The 20,775-nt window shown below is 45.6% G+C and overlaps 1 protein-coding gene across 1 annotated transcript in view; it reads left to right on the plus strand.

Moving 5' to 3' along the window:
• Window positions 1-5,826, plus strand: part of IFT27 (intraflagellar transport 27) — an 11,803-nt gene extending 5,977 nt beyond the window's left edge. The window contains exons 3-8 of the mRNA XM_032781733.2: window positions 1,184-1,263; window positions 2,577-2,636; window positions 4,063-4,122; window positions 4,770-4,887; window positions 5,227-5,336; window positions 5,523-5,826. Of these exons, the coding sequence (XP_032637624.1) occupies window positions 1,184-1,263; window positions 2,577-2,636; window positions 4,063-4,122; window positions 4,770-4,887; window positions 5,227-5,336; window positions 5,523-5,621 (527 nt within the window). The 3' untranslated portion in view covers window positions 5,622-5,826. The remainder of the gene's footprint in view (window positions 1-1,183; window positions 1,264-2,576; window positions 2,637-4,062; window positions 4,123-4,769; window positions 4,888-5,226; window positions 5,337-5,522) is intronic.
• Window positions 5,827-20,775: the final 14,949 nt, after the last annotated feature.

Genomic DNA, 20,775 nt, shown 5'->3' on the forward strand with positions numbered 1-20,775 from the left:
CCCTCTCATAGCCGAGAGACAGACAAAAGACACAGACCCAAACATTCCCTCCCCTGAGCTTTGAAAAATCCGGTTTCCTGATTGGTCCTCTGGTCAGGTGTGTGGTTCCCTTTGTTAACCCTTTACAGGTGAAAGAAACATTAACCCTTAGCTATCTATTTATGACAGCATACCCAAAATAGAAGCAGCAAAAGCCATCTCCCTACTGTCGCTGCACTCGGCTTTTATGGGTATGAATCAGCAGGCCTTTTTGCTCTAGAGATAGACACTCACTTCCCTTATGTCCAGAATTGAGCTAAGAAGCCATCTGCAGCAGGAGTTGCTTAGCATCTCCCAGCAGGGACAACACCTGCTAAATGTGGGAGGGTTCATAGGAGAACACTGCCACCCTCTTGCAATTCCAGTAGCATGAATGACCTGATCATCCCACAAACACATTTGGATTTTGGAAGATATGTAATCTTGAGAGAGGAAGGTCTCCTATCACAGCCCCTTTTCCCCTCCTATTCCACAGTGTTTTGTCTTCACATTGAGGTATGCCTGAGTGGGTTGGGAATCTTTAATTGTCCATGCTAGAAAGGATACAGGGCTGACCTGTGAATTTCAGAACAAATGGCAAGTCTGCCCTGATGTTTAGGGACCTCTCAGCCATGGATATTGTAGACACCTAAAGCCAGTTCTGCACATGCAATAGCAACAGTCATTTCACCACTTAAGGTATGTCTACACTACCCACCGATCCGATCCGGTGGGTAGTGATCGATCTATTGGGGATTGATTTATTGCGTCTAGATGAGACGCGATACATCAATCTGCGAACGCGCTCCCCATTGACTCTGGAACTCCACCAGAGCGAGAGGCGAAAGCGGAGTCGATGGGGGAGCGGCAGCCGTCGATCCCGCGCTGCAAGGACGCGAAGTAAGTGATTCTAAGTCGATCTAAGATACGTCAACTTCAGCTACGCATTTCAGATCGATTCTCACCCCCCACCCCCAGTGTAGACCAGGCCTTAGACAATTATCCTATTGATTTTTCTGGCTTTCTTGCCTGTGGTGACTGGTATGAGTAAAATGGCAAATGAAGGTAACAAAAAGCTCTTTGGGGGATTTGGTGGGAACAGGATTGAGGGGAGGGGAAATGAGATTGTCCATCAAAAACTAAACAAAGCACTTTGGTCATGCAGGTGACTCAGCAGTAGGAAAGAGTGCCCTGGCCCAGATGTTCTGCAATGATGGAGCTCATTTCCAGAAAAACTACACACTGGTAAGCTTTGTGGGATGATACATCCAAGACAGGGATTGAGGGAGGACACCAGGCTTAGTCTGCCATCAAGTGACTTCTCTAAAACTCCATGAATGAGGAATAGGAAACTCCAAGCAGGATGAATTATTGAGGGCTGGTTTTAGCTATTGACCAGACCTTTACACTGATGCATTAAAGGGGGTGTCTAATAGAGTTTTCTTTCAAAATACTTAGACACCAGGCTGTAAAGAGAAGCTGAGTAGCATCATAGTAGATTTCCATATACCTAGGGTGTTGGCTTCAAAGTTTAACACAGAGTAAACGAATTACAATAGTTGCCTTCTGTATCAGAATTTTCACAAGCTAGTGGGGTCTTACACAATTTCCTGTTTTCAGGGAGCTCCAAGGGAAAATGGTTTGCTGCAGGAGGAAGCATCTTACTCCGAGTAGAATATCTGAGTGTGGAATGTATGCTCTTCACTATACAAACACAAAAATGTGCTCCATGGCCCCAAGCTTTTGAAATCTAAAGAAACCATTCCCAGAGGAAGAGGGTACAATTTGCAGCCCTTCCATATAAAAAATATTAATGGTGATAGGTGTACAGAAGCAGGATGAAAAATAAGTGCTGTCACCCGTGTTATACATTAAATAAAGACCAAAAGGAAAACTGGAGAATAGAAATAGAGCCAAAAGGGAAAGTGTCTTGGGGAGGGGGAGAGAAAGTGGAAGAGGCATAAAAAGAGGCCCCAGAATCCTATGTGCCAGCTGCAGCAAAGCACCTGTGAAGGATCACATGGTCAGGGCAGAGGATTCAGGGGGATGTTTTGGTGCAGCCAAGCAGAGAGAAACCAGTGAGTATTGATCCAGCTCTAGATCTGAAGTTGTCAGCTAATATCCTGGTATGTGAGCAAATCTCCAGAGGCTAGTTCTTTTCTATCGCCTTTCCTCATGTGAGCAAGTCTCTAGGGGTTAACAGTATCTTTGATGGTAAGAAAGTTTAGAGAGACAAGCTCCTGAAGAAGAGCTCTGTATAAGCTCAAGAGCTTGTTTGTCTCACCACCAGAAGTTGGTGCAATAGAAGATATTACTTTACCCACCCTGTCTGTCTAATATCCTGGGACCAACACAACTACAAAAATACTGCATACAACATGTAAGAAAGTTTGGCATTAGGACTTCAGGAAGTGTTATTGTGAAGCTGGTTCTCCACAGTCTCAGTTTGATGGTATTCTGGTGATCTAAGGTGATTGCTGCACCCTAGAACATACTGTGTAAGTGGACAGGCCTCTACAATCCCTGCTGATCAATGTTTTCCTGGTTGTGCTTGACAGACGACGGGCGTGGAACTGTTGGTGAAGACTATATCTGTTCCAGAGACAAGTGATAGTGTGGTGAGCCCTACTGTGTCACAAATAGGAACAGAAGGAGCTGTTCAGAGCACAAACTCCATCTATTACGTAGATGTCTGATATGTCTCATTCCCTTGGATGGACTCGCCAGAGGTTCACTTGGATATTAAGTTGGAAACCTGATACACTGATCATGTGCTCACATAAGGAATTAAAATAATTATGCACAATAGCTGACTTTTCCAGTGATAACTTATTTTTAAAACATACATGTTTACATATTGAATTGCAACATGACTTTTTAAACGGAAGCTCTCACCAATCCAGTTAGGGCCCTGCACTGCCATGTAGGATACTCAGGTATAATTCCAATTCCATAGAACAGTGGAGACTGGGCCCTATCCAGACTGTGTTAATGCTCTGCACTACCATTAAGATATAGGTATACTCAGGTTAGCATCCGAGTCTCTTGTTCCACAGATCTAGTTGGTGCTCGGAATGGAGACCAGGCCTGGTGCACTGTGGACTAGACATTTTCACTGTTTATGCAGGAAATCCAGCTACTGCTTTGCACTTGCCCTCTGGGCTAGGCGCACTGTGGAGGCTGTGAGCTTAGCCACTGAGGCATGAGGCTATGTTGCTGTGGTTGTACAAGAAGCAAGTGTGACAGCTTCTAGTGTATACCTCCCAAACCTTTCCCCACACAGAATCATAGAAATGTAGGACTGGAAGGGACCTCAAGAGGTCATCAAGTTAATTCTCTGTGCTGTGGCAGGACCACATTAATTTAGAGTCTAGACCATCCCTGACAGGCGTTGGTCCAATCTGTTCTTAAAAACCTCCAATGATGAGGATTCTACAGCCTCCCTTGGAAGCTTGTTCTACTTCTAATTACAAGGGTAGGTAAAAGCAACAGAGAATCCTGTGGCATCTTATAGACTAACAGACGTTTTGGATCATGAGCTTTCGTGGATGAATACCCACTTCAAGGGTAGGTAAGCAAGTTTTTCTTAATATCTAACCTAAATCTCCCTTGCTGCAGATTAAGCCCATTGCTTCTTGTGCTACCTTCAGTGGACATGGAGAACAATTGATCACCATCCGCTTTATAACAGGCCTTAACGTACTGGAAGACTGTTATCAGATCCTCCCTCAGTCTTCTTTTCTCAAGACTAAACATGTCCAGTTTCTTTAACCTTTCTTCATAGTCAGGTTTTCTAAACCGGTTGTTAGCTTTGTTGCTCTTCTCTGGACACAATACTCCAGCTGAGGCCTCACTGTACCGAGTAGAGTGGGACAGCTACTTCCTATGTCTTACAAACAGCATTCCTGTTAATACACCCCCAAGTGATATTAGCCTTTCTTTTCAACTGCATCACACTGCTGACTCATGTTCTGTTTGTGATCCACTATAACCCCCAGATCCTTTTCATGGTCTTCCATGTAAAAATCTTCTTTCTGCTTTCAGGAACTCTTCCTTTTTGACTCAGCAGGCAAAGAACTATTTTCTGAGATGATGGAGAAAATGGCAAGTATCATGTAATAGTCTTCTTGTTCCTAAAGAGGTGCTTTTGCTGTGAAAAGGATCTGAAGTGCCCAGTCTGGCAGATGTAGCAAGCCTTGGCCTGAGTGGAAGTAGGAGAAACTCCTCTCGCTTACCTATGACCCCGTTCCTTTACTTTCTGAAACTTGGAACAATACTGTAGGGAATCTGTTCCAAAGGAAGGGAGGTGGGATCCCAGAGGAAGCTCCTTTTGGCTCTTAAAAAGAAATGGGAATACTAAACTGAGATAACTGTGTGGATGTGTTTGGTTTTTTATGGGCGTTTTTAGAGGAACTTGCACTAGAATTGGCAAAATGGATCAGATTTTTGCCTTCAGCCTGATCTTTCTGTTCCACGGAGACTCTGCCTTCTGATGGGACATAGAACTGCCCTTGACTTTTCATACTCCAGCAAGTGTGTCCCTGTGCCCCTATATTAGAGACCTTTCCATTGTGTCATCTAATTTTTATGCATAGGGTCAGCTAATTGAGCATGAGGTCCCATTATATCAGACTCCTTTTATTTTTGTCCTGGAATGTATTTCCGTACTGACACTTCTTCTCTGGGGATGTATTGACGATTGGCCACATCAGTTTCATTAGAGCTGACAATATCTCCCTCTTGATGTACAGTGGGAGCAGCCCAATGTCCTGTGTATTGTGTATGATGTCACCAATGAACAGTCTTTCAACAACTGTGCCAAGTGGCTGGAGAAGCTGAGGGCACAAACACTTGGAATGCACCTTCCAGGTAGGAGATGGTGAGATTCTTTGCACCCATTCTCATGTTTTGTGGCAGCATCTCTTCCCATTGAGATGTGGCATAGAGAATTATCTTAAATCCAAACCAGGCATGACTTCCTCCAACTCACCCAGTCTCTTAGTAAGACAGACCAGGGAAGTGCATATTCTTTGCATATTCCAGGTGATTTCCTTGCTGTCCTTTCTAGCACCTTCTTTAAGCAGCCATAGTCTAGCAATCCAATTTTTTTCCTCCTCTGTTTTCTAACTCACCCATCAGGTTTTCCGGTAGTTATTGCTAACAATTCAGCATTTCTTTTTTCTTTTCCTTTGTTTCACATTTTTGTAGGTGTTTTAGTTGGGAATAAAACAGACCTGATTGGTCGACGAGTTGTGGAGCAGAAATGGGCAAAGGAGTGGGCTGACATCCATGGCCTGCAATACTGTGAGACGTCAGTGGTGAGTGTCTTCTCTCTCCTCCATCTGTGGAAGTGGGCGAATTCTCTTTTGGGGGCTCTGTTACAATCCTTTATCATTTAATCTACTCCCAGTATAAATGTGGTTTTTTTTATCGAGCAGTTAAGAGTAGAAATAGGTCAATGCTTCCTCCATCCGTTTTTCACATCCTCTCTTCTCTCTTTACAGAAGGAGATGGAGAACATCGAAGCCCCTTTCCACATACTGGCAAACTCATTCCACCGATTGTACAGAGAGAAGGTGGAAACCTTTCATTCATTAGTGTGAGGGCCTTGGGTGTGGCAACTTGCTTAGCCCCTGTGGGGTTTCTTTTAGTTCGGAAACACCCTGATGCCTAGAATCCTGCAGACTGGAAGATGGAGAGAAAGTGAGAGATGAGATGGGTTTTTTTTTGTCCCCCTTGTGACCATTTCCTAACCATTCAGATTAAACTGGAAATAAATATGGGTAAAGGCAGCCTTTCTGAGGTTGAGACCTGGTGTTTCTTTCGTGTCTCCTAGCTTGGTTTTCTTCTCCATGAAAATCTGTTGGATAGTTGGGGGCTACAGAATGGAAATTGCCAGCCTTCTGCTTTGAGATTGCCCCATCATTTGTCAGAATGGCTTTCCTGCTAGAAACAAGGGTCAGATGATTTGGTGGAGTTTTTGAGATGGGGATGGCGTAGGGAGGCTAATGGGACATTTCTCATGTTGGACAGCCCAGCACTGACATATATCTGAAGGAGGTAGGACTGCAGAGGACCTTACATGTAGAAAGCACATTCACTATCAAGGCTGGAATAGACTTTAGGCCCAGAGCCTGTTGAGATGATGTTCCCAGCAATTGTGGCATCTGCAGGGATTCTTCTTGACTCGGGATTGGTTCTGAGAGGTGCCTACAGATTGGGGCTTGGCTTACGTGATGTTCCCAGGTTCATCAGCTTGGAGCCCTCTGCACTGCTGACGTAGTTTGCGACCCTAATCTATGTTCTGACTTCTCAGAGTCCAGTTCTTACTCTGACTTGGCTCATTTTCTCTCCCTGTTAGAAGCTGTCTGGCTCCCAGGAGCTTTTCCTCTGTATCTCTCATAACTTGGTAATGCAGTGCCCTCTGCTGGTCCCAGGTCACAAACATGCTCAAGAAGACGCTACTGTCTTGTAGTGAGCAAGAATTGTTCTCCTATCTTCCTTCGCCACCTCCCAGATCAGAGCCATCCCTTGGATAGGGTGAATTGGGGCGACCACTCCAGGCCCCGCACTTCAGGGGGCCCCATAAGAGGTGCGATTGGCTGCCACGGTCGGTCCCGGAAGAGACAAATCCGTCACTTCTGCCCTGAACCCTGCACCTCCCCCTACAGACAGCCCTTTATCCCGAGGAGGATAGTCTGTAGCCCCAGCTTGCCTTTGTTTTGTGTATTTGGGATGTGGGGGGTGTTGATGAGTAAATTCAGTAGTGACTACTCCTCGCTAGGTCCAGTTTTATAGTCTCTTAGTCAAATGAGAACCTTGTTTAGTTGTTCAGTTTTCACCATCCATTCTCACATTTCCTAGCTGATCACTTGGTTATGGTATCACTGGTGCATACAGGACACAGAAGGAGAAAGAGGCCACCTGACTGTAAACTATTGAGTCAGCAGAGGGACTTGTTGAGGTTTAGTGTGGGGAGGGGCAACACCTCTAGGTAGAATTCTTGTCTCTAACATAATACTGATGTAGCATGTGTGAGAACCCTTTCAGATCTCCAGTGCAAGGAGATGCACTGCAGTTAGGCAAAACATCTGTGCAATTCAAGATAGGATGTAGCTCTTTTATTCCAGAAGAAGGACAATTGCAGAGATTCTTGTCTGCTTCCAAGGTCACAACATCTTCCCTTGGCTAAGGGGTGCTGATTTTTCTGGGGTGTGCACTGAGTCATTTCTCTGAGACAAGCTTTCCAGGAATCTCTGCTTTTAGTGGGTTGGATGTAATACATCTAAGTAGGAGATGTGGAGGCAGGAGCCAGCCACCTCCAGCTGCTGTGAATAAGATGTAATTATTTTTAGTACTGTGTTGAGTTAGTCAAAGAACTTTAGAACTAAAGGCTCACTGTGATTCAATGACTTCTCCTACAATTTTACTAGTAATGTGCTTCTGTTACATGATGGATCTTTTCATATTTGAAATATTTTTCCAAGTGGGTCTTTGCCACCTGTGGCTTGATCTATGGAGGATTAATACTTTGGGGATGGGAGATAAGGGGAAACCCATGTGATTTTTATCTGGGAACGTCTTTCTGTCTGCCCCATGAAAAGCCTGCCATAGCTCTTAATGACTGAAGAAGAGCTCTGTGTAAGCTCAAAAGTTTCTCCCTCTCACCAACATAAGTTGGTCCAATAAAAGATATTACCTCACCCACCTTGTCTCGCTAATATCCTGGGACCAATGCGGCTACAACAACACTGCAAATAGTTCTTAATAAACAGGCTATAAAATGGAGATGGGTGAATGTTTGTTACTAAATGAAAGCAAAAGTTGGAGAATCTAATTAGAAGAATGCTGACAGTGCTGATTGGTGATTTATAAGCTAGCTGCTTCCTATGAGTTAGTGAAGAAAAATGCATCCCATTCAGGGAAAGATGTATTGCCTGTGAGTGGAAATGTGTAATCTAACTAGCTAGCTATAGGGATTCATCTGCTGCCCCTTTTCCTCTTCCCACAGGCCAGGCCTAGAGTAAGAAAACAGGTTGTGTTTAAAACATGATGGCTAACCTGTTTCAACACACATTTTGAGCACTAATGTAGACATGATTTAATGTTTGTTAGCTGAAGGAACTTTGGTTTGATTATATTCAGCTAATGCATTTCAGATACATTCTATCCTATCTGCTTTAGTATTTTAAAACGTCAGCTTGTTTTCCTAGTGTAAACGTGACCCAGCTGGGGAGGTTGGTAGTGGCGTGGAGAAGGGGTGCCTGAGAGTTAGGTGGCTTGAGGGTTTGTTGGGGCAGGGAGGCTATGGATGCTCAGCATGTCTGTGCATAAGGGAGCTTGGGGTAGCTAGGTGGGCCTGGGGGGGAGAGCCTGGAGCAGCTGTGGGCATGGGATGTGTGAGGGAAGAGTCTGGGGCCCATATTGGATTCCCTGTGCCTTCTGTGATCACAGTCAAACTTACAGTCCTCCCTTTGAAGGATTGATCTGCTATCACCTCTTCCCCATGGGTTTTGTTCTCTACTCCTGTCGCAGTTCCGTGGCTTGCATTCAGAGGGGTGAGCAGGGCGGCAGAGAGGCTGCCTGCTGAGCAAGAAACCGTGCTGTCTCCCTGCAACTCTACTGCTTCCTCCAACTGTGCAGGACTCTCAGTTCCCAGAGTGGATTTTTAAAACCCAGGACAGTCCCAGCCAAACCAGGACAGCTAGAAATTCTTCAGGGTAAAAATCAAATAGTCCTGAACATACCAAGTTCGTTTCAACAGTACATAATCCTTCAATCTCCTTTTTCCTATTTGCTTGCATGGCTGAGCAAGTGCTTCTTTTTCTTCTCTAAGCTCCCCTCTCAGCTTTCCAGTGGCTCATTTTCATAACCCTGTTTCACTGAGCACCTTGTTAGCTCTTTCGCTGCTCACTTTAGTATAAAATATCGCAGGTTGTTTATGTTGTCTGTCTTTGTCATTGCCCCACTAACTGTCCCAGAAAACCAAGTGGCATTTCTTCTCAGCAAGGTTAATGATAGAAAAAAACAAATCTGGAGTTTTTAGATCAAATCATTTTGGAGAGATGAGCTGAAAATGGTTGCACAAATTTTCAAAAGGGAGCTTCCAGTAAAATTTAAAAATGTTAAAACTCCTGATTTTCACCACACTTCCCAGAAACATTCTACCCTGGAATAAGCTGCAGCATGTAAAATGTCAGGAAGATCAGCTTCTCTTGCAGAAGCTAGTGGGAATTTAAAAACTGAGCTTACTATGAGAAGTTTGCCTTCAAGTTCAACAATGGAACAGTTCCTGCTGCTCTGTAATAAATGGTTGAACACCCTGAGACAGGGAGGTCAGAGCAGATTCTTCAAGACGTTAATTAATCTGAGGATCTCAAACATTCAGAAAGGACATCTTGTAGATACATGATGATAAATTAATATACTATCTGGCCAAATTCATCCTAGTATAATTTCACTGACATCAAGGGATGGATTTGGTCTGTTATGTCCATTGACTCCTTTGGCTAAGGTTCCTTTGTACAATTCATATCTTGGGCAGGATTGACCCTATAGACAAGAATGGCAGAAGACACAATGTTGTTGAGGTTGAAAGGAATAGGGAAAGGGAGAAGGTACTGTGTTTGGCGAGTACAAAAGGGGTTAAGCTGTAAAATATCAAACTGGATGCTGGGCAGGCTCCAGCAAGAAATGTGTAATCTATCCCAATTAAGAACTGCCTCTCAAGAGAAACCCCGAGCCTGATGCAGGTGCTGACAACAGGGGAAAACACTTCATTTCTAGTCCCTGTGCAGTTTTAACTTTGTCTTTGCTCAAGGCTGAGGGCTCTGCTTTTGGCACCACACCTAAAACATTCAAGTGGGAACTGCTTCCAGTTGCCATCCTGCCTTCCTGTCCCTCTGTGCTTGGACCTCCACTGTGATGAGTCCCCTGCTGACAACAGAGAGACATTTCCATTCTTCCCACTATCACTGCTGAGGACCCGGCTCCCCCTGCATTGTCAGTCACCTCTCCCACAACCTGAGCGGATATCTGATTCCTTGCCTTAATGGACAGCTGTCAACTATGCCTGTTCTTATCAAGTAGTTTTTTCCATCTGGTGGACTGTGCTCCAGGCTCATCAGGTACAGGGTCCTGGGGCTGTGCTGTTTTGTATTTAGAGAGTGCAGAACTTTCAGAACTGAGGTGGAGTGGTGAGGAGGAGCTGTTAGGGGCTGTGTTCACAGCCCATCCTCCTCTTTACCCTAAGGGCCCATCTTCCCTCCACAGTTAGAACGTTGTTTCCTCCTACTGTTGTCATCTTGCCTTGCGAATCCTGTCCTCTTGGCCACAGGCTCATGGTTCTTGACCCAGAACAACAAGGGGGGTGGGAGGGAAGCTGCTCAGTCGCAGTTAAGGTTTCCCAGTCCTTTCCAAGAAATGCTCTTGAGTGGGTCATCGAGTCCCGATTCCCAGCCAGGCTGCTCTGAAAGTCCAAGGGTGTCGCTCCTTCCAAGGTGTATTCCCCTGGCAGGATGGCCACTGGCTAAGCGCTGGCAGCTTAGTCCTGGCTCTACTGGGGTTGCTGCAATGTAACGTTCACAGACACTAGCTCTTCTCATTCTGACTTGGAGTTATTTTTTTTTTCCTCCTTGGGGGAGTTTCTCTCATTCCTCTGTCACAGCCTCACATAACTCCTCCCCTGGAGCTGTTTGTCAGTGAAGCCTGGATTTGCTCTTTTCCCTGGTCTCTGAGATCAAATCCAAATCTGGCAATGTTTATAGGGGAAATGTGACAGACCTTGCATGTCAGGCTAGGGTCGGGGATAGGGTCAGTTTGATGAGGTTCCCTCCAGCCAGACATGCATCAATTGGAGAAATGTGGAGCTTGTAATCACTCTGCATGAGTACTGGAAAAATACCCAATGCCTGTCCCAACCAGTAAGGGACATTGAAGGAGCAAGGGGTAGTGGGCAGAGGAGAGATCAACTTCTGTGTCTCAGACAACCAGGGGAATTGCAAGAGCAAAGGGGAAAGAGAATATGCAGGAAGGAATGAATCTCTTTCCCACCTCACTGAGGGCACCGGAGGAATTGAGTGGAAGGAGATACATGGGGAAAAACTGATATTTGGCCCAGTTCATGAAGTTTACTGTGGAGAATAGAATGGAAGAAGGAATTACCAACCTCTGTCCTGGCAAGAGGGAGAGCTTCAGGAAACAGGACAAGGGACCAATGCTCCAGTTTTGGGTTTTGATGTTGGAGTCAGGCTCAGCAAAGGTACGCTCAAGATTGGTATGTCTGGAACAGGGTCTGTGTGGGGATGTCATAGCTGCAAAGGATATGGTAATGACAGGTTGGGCTCAAGATGGTCAGTGCGAGAGTCAGAGCAAGGGGTGGCCATGCAAGGGTCAGCATGGAGGTGTTGGGACTGTGGTGGTGATGTGAGGCTGAGGTGATGGTAATGTAGTCTCAAGGGTGTGGGCCTGAGTCATATCAATAATGTGGGTCTCCGATAACAAGAGTAGGGTCAACATGGGGAAGATGGAGCTACAGGCAGTGGTACCAGGATTAAGGAAGCAAAGCATAGAAGATAGGATGCTGGGGCCTGGGAACCTGGAGCTGGAAAGTGTACACCGGTAGGGGCTGAGGACACTGTGGTGAGATTCAGCGTAGCTGTGTTGGAGAGGTGGATTGAAATCATTGTCACAGTATATAAGGCCCCTGAATAGAGCTGGGCCAATATCTAAAAATATTTTCCACAAACATTTGTGTGAATTAAAACATCAGTTATCTCTGGCCACATCTGCAGCCCTATTGTATTTTGCTTTCCCCAAAGATTTCAGCGATCCAGTCGTGCAAACACTTGCATAAAACAAATTGTAAATTGATGTGTGAATTATTTGCCCCAGCAACCTGAATATAGAAGTTACGTTCACCCATTCAGAGAGCAGAAACAAAACCACATGACTCGTCATCAGTCACAACTAACCCAGACATCCTGAATTTTGTGTTGCATACTCACAGCAAAGACTGTTCACGATCAAGTCATACAGCAAAAGAACTCAACAACAAATATTGACAAATTCAAGAAAATTGCAATCTAAACATGGACATTCTGTGAACAGAAAAAATGACTAAATTAAATGAGCAAATTACGTGCCATAAATAATTCACCCAGCTCTTCATGTGAAAGGCCTATTTTATTGTGCGTGCTTCAGTTGTTTGGTCTTTTAAGTCTAAGCGAAGCATCACTGACTGCTTTTTTTGTATTTCATCAGTTTCATGTGGACTTGATGCAGAGTTGCTAGGGTTTGTTTTTGTGGAGATGGGGTTTCAACCTGAGCATTTTGTAGCTGGGAGTAATGGGGCTCAAGGGCCGTTTGGAAGGCATTAGGCTCAAAGCCAGCTGATGGAGATGTCAGAACATGGGATCTGGAGGAGATAGCCTTGAGGTGTTGAGATGGTGGGTTTCGCAGCTGATGTTCGCATGAAGATACTCAGGCTGGGGTCAGTGTGACTCTGCTGGGCTTGGGGAAAATGTGTGGGTGGTAGGGACAGGAAGAGTGTGAGCTGAAACAAGGTTGGCTATTGGTTGGTGTAGGGATCTTGGGGCTGGGTACCTGTGGAATTCAGGGGACTGTGGCCAGAACCAGATCTGTGTGGAGTCAGGGGGAGAACTGTGTCTGGCAATGAGCATGGAGCTGAGTGGGGTAGAAGGCTGGGGGTGAAAGAGTGGTGCTATGACTCACCGGAAAGCCCCTAAACTTAGAGGAATAAATAAACCCTTTCCATCCACTGTGGCCTGCCCACCCATTGAAAGCCTCAGGAGTTTCTCTTGGGCAAGGATTGAGTCACTGCTACTGCTGACGACCCTGTCACCTGAGTCTGCCTAGTGGTGTGGCTTTTACTATTCACCGAGGTAGGAGATGCTGCTAAACAGAAGTGACGGGCTTTGAGAAGAGACGAGGCAGAGCACGTGGCTGAAGAGGAATCTGCTGGACATCAGGCAGTTATATATGCCTCAGCCTCTAGCTGCCTTCCAACATCTTCTATAGCATTGCCCATAACTCCCACTCACCTTTGTGCTGCTGAAGCTGTCTCTACATACCTTTAGTGTGCTGCCTGTGCCCTGCACCTCCTGAACCTACCTATCTCTTTGGAGCTGCCTGGGCCCTACCTAACACCCACTTTTCTGGAGGCTAAAGCCACAGCCTGGAAGAAGCACTTCACATCCTATCCCTTGGCATTCACGCCTGCCGCTGTCCACCAGGGGCCCCACACAGAGCACAAGCATTGGTTGGCTCTGTAGTCTGGCAGGAGATTGGGCTGGTATCAGGACAGTGCCTGAGCTTGGTGTGTATCTGTCTGGGGGAGGGGAGTGTCCCAGGCAGGCACCCCTTTGCCCCCAGCCCCCATCAGACTGAACGCGTTTATTATACCATCTGTTTTCTCAGTGCTGGAGATGATGCTGGGGATATGTGACTTGGGGCACTCAGGCGGAAACTGGCCTGCACAAGGCCAGCCATGTGTTTGCCTCCTAGCAATGCAGCGGTCAGCAGCAAATTCTTTGCCGCTGCCTCCTCTCAGTAGGGGAGAGAGAGAGCGTGGGCCTGGGTGTGTAGGAGACACAGAGAGATGGACTGTGCGGAGGTGGGAGAGAGAGACAGAGATGGGCCGGTGTGTGTGTGTGTGTGAGGGTGAGAGAGATGAACCATGTGAAGGAGGGACAGACAGATGGGCAGTGTGTGGGAGTGAGGAAGAGAAATTAACTGATGGAGGGAGAGACAGACAGATGCACTGTGTGTGAGAAAGAGAAGGACTGGCTGGAGGAGGAAGAGAGAGAGAGACCTGTGAAGGAGGGAGAGAGAGGCAAATTTGGCAGTTGTGAGCAAGGACAGAGATGGACCGCGTGAAGGAGAGAATGTGGGGAGAGAGACTACAGTAATGGGTGCGTTAGAAAGGCCATAGATGACTGGATGGATGGAGATGGATACAGAGTGTGACAGAGAGATTGTGTGAGTGGAAGGGAGAAGGGCTGTGTGAAGAAACAAATGAGCAAGGAGAGAGAGGTGGCAAGAGAGAAGGAGAACTTCATCTGAATGGCAGATGGTATCTTCAACAGGCTGTGTGGAAGAAAGTGGGGGTGGGGGGATGTGTGAGCCCTTCCATGTGTGGGGGTTTGAGGTTCCCTTACCACACACTGGAAGAGGAGACTGCAGGGCAGAGTTCGGAGACTGGCAATATCTCCCTGGTACTAGCAAACAACACTCACGTTAGGTTAGGGTGAAAGCACAGAGAAAGGTGTTACCAGGCCTGAGAATGCAGAGAAAGTAAACATTCCCTGGGCACTAGCACAGAACCGCTTCTCTTTGTTAGGGTTCAGGGTGCCCTAGAGCATTACACTGCAACCTGTTTACCAGTTGTTTCTGGTGGGTCGTTTGAATGAGTTTAAACTGACAGAACAGGTTTGGTTGTGTTGGTTTCTTCTCACCCTGTTCTTCCAGTGTGGGTTCTCAGGTGGGACATGCACACTCTCTTCTCCCAACCAGGTCTGAGCCCACGGCCACCATCTTAGTGCTCCTTCCTTTTTATTCCCAGTCTTTTAGACACCATCCTTCCTCTCTTTCTCTATCTGATTCCAACTGTCCCTTTGTTCTTTTGGCTACATCACCTCTTTTCTGTTCTTTTTTCCCTCTCTTTTTTCAGTCTCTTTCTTTCTCTGCGACTTTCTTACCTTGTAGATTTTGCCGAGTCTCTCATCTTCCCTGTCCCTTCATCTCCTCTGTGTTCCAGACTCTGTCTCTCTCCCAGATTGTTTCAAGTCTCGTTTTCTCTTCTTAGCTCCTCTATCCTTTTCTGTCTCTGTCTGTCTGCCTCCTTTCTCTCACTCTCTGGCTTTCTCTCTTGAACGGGGTTGTGAATTCTGTCAGCATCAGAGCAGGGCAAACTGTAAAGCTGAAGTTCCCGGAGGGCCAGGTTGTGATCATTTTATTTTAGCAATGTCCTTGGATGTATAAAGGTGTTTGAGGGGGAGGGGTGCTGGGTGGGGGAAGAGAGGGGAGTTCAGGCCAGAGCAAATGGAGCTTAAGACTAATATAGGTCAGTTGCAGACAAGAGTCCCAGTGGTCTGTGTAAAAGAGGAGTGGCTTGTAGCTTTGGGCTAGATACTGGAAAGATGGCAACTGAAGAGTTTAACCCAAATGACAGATGGATCAGACACACAAGTGCACATGAGCAGGCCAGTGCCATATCATCCAAGAATCCAACTAGTAGTGAGTGGGATGAGACTCTGAATCTGTGCCATTGGCCTCTCCCAGGCATCTCCCCAGCTCAGAGAGTTTATGGGAATCTCCTGAGAATCCAGGCAGCTGGTTCTAATTCTGCTTCTTCTGTTCAGCTCCTTGTCCTGGGCTCTGAGTACAGAGGTCAGAGGCATTGCTGGCAGACCCCTCCCTAATGTCCTCTGCCAGCTGATTTTCTCAAAAGAAATGGCAGCAAATAATCAACAAGCAGAGTAAACTAGTTAATGACACTCAGAGGAGAAAGACACCCTCCCCCCCCCCCCCCCCCCCATTTGATATTGCAATGAAGTGGCTAGGGTGTGTGTTCAAGCTGCCCTTTACTGAATGGAATCAGAACTGTCCAACTGTGTGTCAAAGACCATAACAGCTAGTGGAGATTCTCCTTAGGTCAGGTGGCAAGGGCCCGGAATTTTGGAGCGGAAGGATCAAATTCTGACCCTGGTGATACCATGAAATCCTGAGCTGCCACGGTGTGTAGCATAGTGACAACTGTGAAGTGACCTAACTGGCTACAGATTTGCCACAATATGTGTGAACAGATGCCTCTCTCCCTCCAGACAGCTCCCAGATTCTACACAGGGCCACATTAACACACATCATCATAATGTACAGTAGATGATAGATAATAATAGCCATTGATTATACATCCAAATCACAGCCTCTGAAATCCTAGCTTAATTTTGACTAAGATTTTTAAAAGATAGGATCTTAAAGTTAAGCTTGTAAATCAATATTTAGGCACCTAAATAAGTAGCCAGATTTCAAGAGGTGCTGACTGCCTGTAGTTTTCTGTAAAGGCAGTTGGAGCTGCTGTATGCTCAGTGCATTTGAAAATCGGTTCACTTATTAGGTGCCTTAATATGAAGTTAAGAGATTAAGCAGGTTTTTTTTTAAATCTTGGTTTCATTCCTAAAGAACAGGTTAGGATTACTATTCTATGTATGACTTCTGTCTATGACAGGTTCTTATACTATGCCCATCACTGTGGTGTCTGAGTGCCTCTGTGGTGTCTGACATGCTTAGTCTGACACGTTTAGCAAAGTTCTTCTATATGGGTTCACTTTGTGGTTCCTAAAATTTGTAATATAGGATTGTGTCATATGAAATATTTTCAGGGTTGCCTACAGCAGCTGTGTATCTACAGATGGCAAAACTCCCATTGATTTCAAAGGAGCCATCGTTTCACCCATTATGACTTGAGCTTCTATATGTTTGACCCCTCTGAGCTCCTGTACTCACAAAGTTCCTAAATAGTCTTTGTGTTGTATATTTCTCAGATTTGTTCCTCTGCAATGTCAAATGTGCACTTACTAATGAATTCCAGAGGGTCAGCTGCTTTCCTCTTTGGATCTTGCGCTGTGACAGAACTTTTGATTTGGACATAACATTTCTTAGAAAATTCCCTGTCTCCATCATTAGCTCTGACTTGCACAGCTGGATGTTAGAGAAGTGAGAGGATCTTTATCTCATTGCTGATCCCCTAAACTAGCCAGTCTTTTGTCGCAAAAGGGCTGAGAATGGTCGAAAGGGGAGAGAGGAATGTGTGGGTGGCTTGTGGCAGAGAGGCCTGCATCACTTCCAGTGGCTGCACTGGGAAAATAAGTCTGTTCCTTATGAGATTCAGCTGATGCAGTTTCTATGATGCTTCTATAGAGGATCAAATGGATGGTACTTATATTAACAGAGGACCGTGGCTTTGGCAGATGAAAGTGAAAAGGGTGAGGCTGCACAGGGGCTTCTCTGCACTACTATAATAGAATCATAGAAGGGTAGGGCTGGAAAGGACCTTGAAAAGTCATCTGGTCCAACCCCCTGTGGCAGGACCAAGTAAACCTAGACCATCGCTGACAAGTGTTTGTCCAGCTTGTTTTTAAAAGTTTCCAATGAAAGGATTCCACAACTTCCCTTGGAAGCCTGTTCCATAGCTTAGCAACCCTTACAGTTAGAAAGTTTTTCATAATATCTGACCTAAATCTCCCTTACTGGAGATTAAACCCACTACTCCTTGTCCTACCTTCAATGGACATGGTTTGTTCCTTAAGTACCCTAGTATGAATTTCATCTCGGCCTGCTGACTTAAATAACTCTAACTTATATAAATATTTTTTAACCTGTTCTTCTCTGCCTTGTACACAGGGAGAAGGTCTGCTACCAACAAATATTGATCAATGTCAGAGTAAATAATCCCCTTTGTAGGCCTCACTTTCCCTTGCCATTCATTTTCCTGCTTATGCTGCCAGGAAGCCTTTTGAAATCCTTCCATTTAGGTACAATTAGATTTGTCTCCCTCGCTCCTCCTCGCTCATATTCTCTGTTTTTCTCTCTTCCTGTTGATTACTGGCATATTTGCATGAAAACAGGGACCGTGTTTCCTTAACAGCCAGTCCACTCCTGCAATGTATTTCCCTACTGGGTTTCACAGATTTTTTCCTGCGAAATCATTAGCTCACCAGTAGACTCTAAACCTGACCTGACGGGACCAGCAACCAGCCGCTCCTCCTGAAGTGTGAAAAGAATCCAGGGCTAGAGAATGGTCTCATTGTCATCAATGGGAGTTTTGGCATTGGGTTCAATGGGAATGAGGTTAAGGCTTCTGTCTCTGAATTTTGTTCAGTTCTAGCCTACATGCATATACGCTGCGCCCCCAGTGAGGCCCCATCCTTGTGCCTTCTACTCAGAGCAGTTCCTGACCACAAGATAATTCCACATCCCATTCACAAACCTCTGCCGACAATGGGCAAATGGCTTTTCCTTCTTTGCTGTTCCTAGCTCTGCAATTCAGACATTAGCCCATCCTTGTCTGCAGTCTCCCCGAGCCGTTCTGCACGACACCTGGTTCTGGAATTTGCTTCCAGGGTTGCATGTGTCTGTGTGCTTGTGGGTGGATGTGTGGGGAAGGGCGGGTGTTTGTGGAGGATTTGGTCAGAAGAGTAGGGGCTAGGAGTGGCTATGACAGGTGGATTTCTATGGGGTATTGGTCTGTACGTGGGTGGAGGGATTAGGTACATGTATGGGTGTGAAAGAGCAGGCAGATGGGGGTTGTGCAGGGAGGTGTGCAAAGCTGAGTACTCTGGGGTGGAAGCATAAGGAGAATTAGATACATGTGGGGTTCATGGCATGTGCTCTGTTTGTGCAACAGTGTGGGGAGGGTTAAATGTGCTGGTGGGAGTGAGGGAAGTGTTCTCCCCGATTGTCTTTGCGAGTCCCATGCAAGAAATCTGTGTGTGTGTTTTTCGGTACTGATACTTTAGTAATTCTGGTTGGAGTGACTTAACAGCAGCCTGCCCTCTGTTAGAGCTAATGGGTTACATGCATTGATTTCTTTCCTATTCCTATTGATCAGGCAGTTGTTGAACATACAACACCCATCACAGCATGGAAAGAGGGAGAGAGGTAAAACAGTTCACATCCCAGAAAGCCAGCGCTGTGGAGATTTGCTATGGAACCTCTGTCCATCTCCGCTGCCTGTCTCACCCAAAGAAGGGGCAGTATTTCCCTGTTGGAAGAAATCCACTCACAAGGCCCAGGAGGTGACATTTAGCAGCACGTGATTAAAAAGGGGTTAGAATGAATACAACACAGAAAGGTCTATTGGGGGAGCAGCGTGTGTGCACTTTGGGAAATTCCAGGACTGAGGGACCATTTAGACCAATTTTTTTTAAATCTCATCCCAAGAAAGGTGGAGAATCCACCAAAGAAAGGAATGTGTGTGTTTGCATATATTTGTGTGTGTGTATTGGGGGCATACTGGCTATAATTTAACTTGGAGATTGAATTCCCCTCTTACTCTGGGAAAAGACAGGACAGGGCAGGGCAGGGTTGACTGGAAAGAATTGGGTGGGGGCAAAAAATTCAAGATTTAATGGTCATGGAGAAGAGGGACAATGACTAGGAGAGGCCAAGGGAGGTGAAATGAGGGCAAAGATGAGAGGGAGGAGGTGATTAGATAAAGGGAGGAAGACAGTACAGCCTTTATCCCATCCAGAAGTCCTAGGTGCTGTTTGTGCACCATAGTACTCATGCATCTGAAGAAGTGATGTTTTTTTACCCATGAAAGCTTATGCCCAAATAAATCTGTTAGTATTCAAGGTGCCACCAGACTCCTTGTTGTTTTCATAGTACTCATCTTTTCCTTGGAGATTTATTTTGTTCTGTGATCCGGTAGAACAAACAGAGAATAGAATCCTAAAATCACAGATCAGTGACCCCACTTAAACTTTGGAGAGCAAGGATGGTCTTGGAGTTAAAGCACGGAAGTTGGGATTCAGGAGATTGGCAGTTGGTCTGCACAACAAAGTTAGGATGGCTTACCTACATTGCTCAGAGCTGTGAAAAATGTCATGCCCTGTAATGTAATTAAGTCAACCTAAGTCCCGGGGTAGACACTGTGGGGTCGACAGAAGAATTCAGATGAATTTATTACAGCAACAGAAGAACCCTTTCTGTCACTGTCTACACTACAGAGCAGCTACAGCACTGCAGCTGTGCCACTCTAGCATTTCTAGTGTAGACATGCTCCTAGTTTCAATTCCAGTTCTGCCCCAGACTTCTTGTGTGACCTTGGGCTAGTCACTTAGAACCTCATCCAAATCCCACTGAAATCAATGGAAAGACCCCCATTGACTTCAATGGGCTTTGCATCAGGCCCCTATTTGCAAAATGTGGATAATAATACTTTATAAGAGTGGTATGAGCATAAATGCATTCATGGGTGTGGGGTACTTAGATACTGTGGTGATGGAGGCCATATGAAGACCTAGTGAGAGAGTGGGTTATCTACTCCACCTTCCTTTGCTCAGATACCTAGTTGCCTCTGTCATGGTTCCACTCCTTCCTAACAAATTACCTTTTCCTCTGCCTCTGGAGATGGCTCTTCTTCTGCACCAATATCACTCCTCTATGCAGCCCTACAAGTTTTAATTCTTGAGCTCTTTCCTACCCACCTTCTTCTTCCAAGTCATATTGGCCCATGGAGTTACACTACAGACAATTTTGGCCTTTTAGATGTATGTTTAATTTTAAATCACTTCAGTCACTTTTATGGTTAGACAAGGAGGCTGGAAGTCAGGACTCTTGGGTTCTCTCAGCTGTATCAGTGATTCACTGTATGGTATTGGCAAAAGCACATTTAACTTTTCTTTCCTCAGCTCACTCATTTGTTAAATGTGTATGACAGTACCAACCTCATTTAGGTGTTGTGAGACTGATGGTTGTAAAACACTGTGAGATCTTCAGATGAAAGACATTAATGAAGTGTTGTTACTTATGGACTGTAGATAGCTTTTGGTACCATTAATGACTGCTCTGTTCACCCTCTCTGCTTGTCTCACCCATATCCTTTTATGGCTTTTTTCCTAACCTCCAGCTAAATATCTCAGACTGAAGTGCATCTTTTGGATAAAAGGAGCCCTCTTAAGAACTCATCCCCTTCCACAACTCAGATCTCCCTCTTGTCTCCACTGTCCACTTGGC

This window comes from Chelonoidis abingdonii, chromosome 1, assembly GCF_003597395.2.
Source record: "Chelonoidis abingdonii isolate Lonesome George chromosome 1, CheloAbing_2.0, whole genome shotgun sequence".
Classification (NCBI taxonomy): domain Eukaryota; kingdom Metazoa; phylum Chordata; order Testudines; family Testudinidae; genus Chelonoidis; species Chelonoidis abingdonii.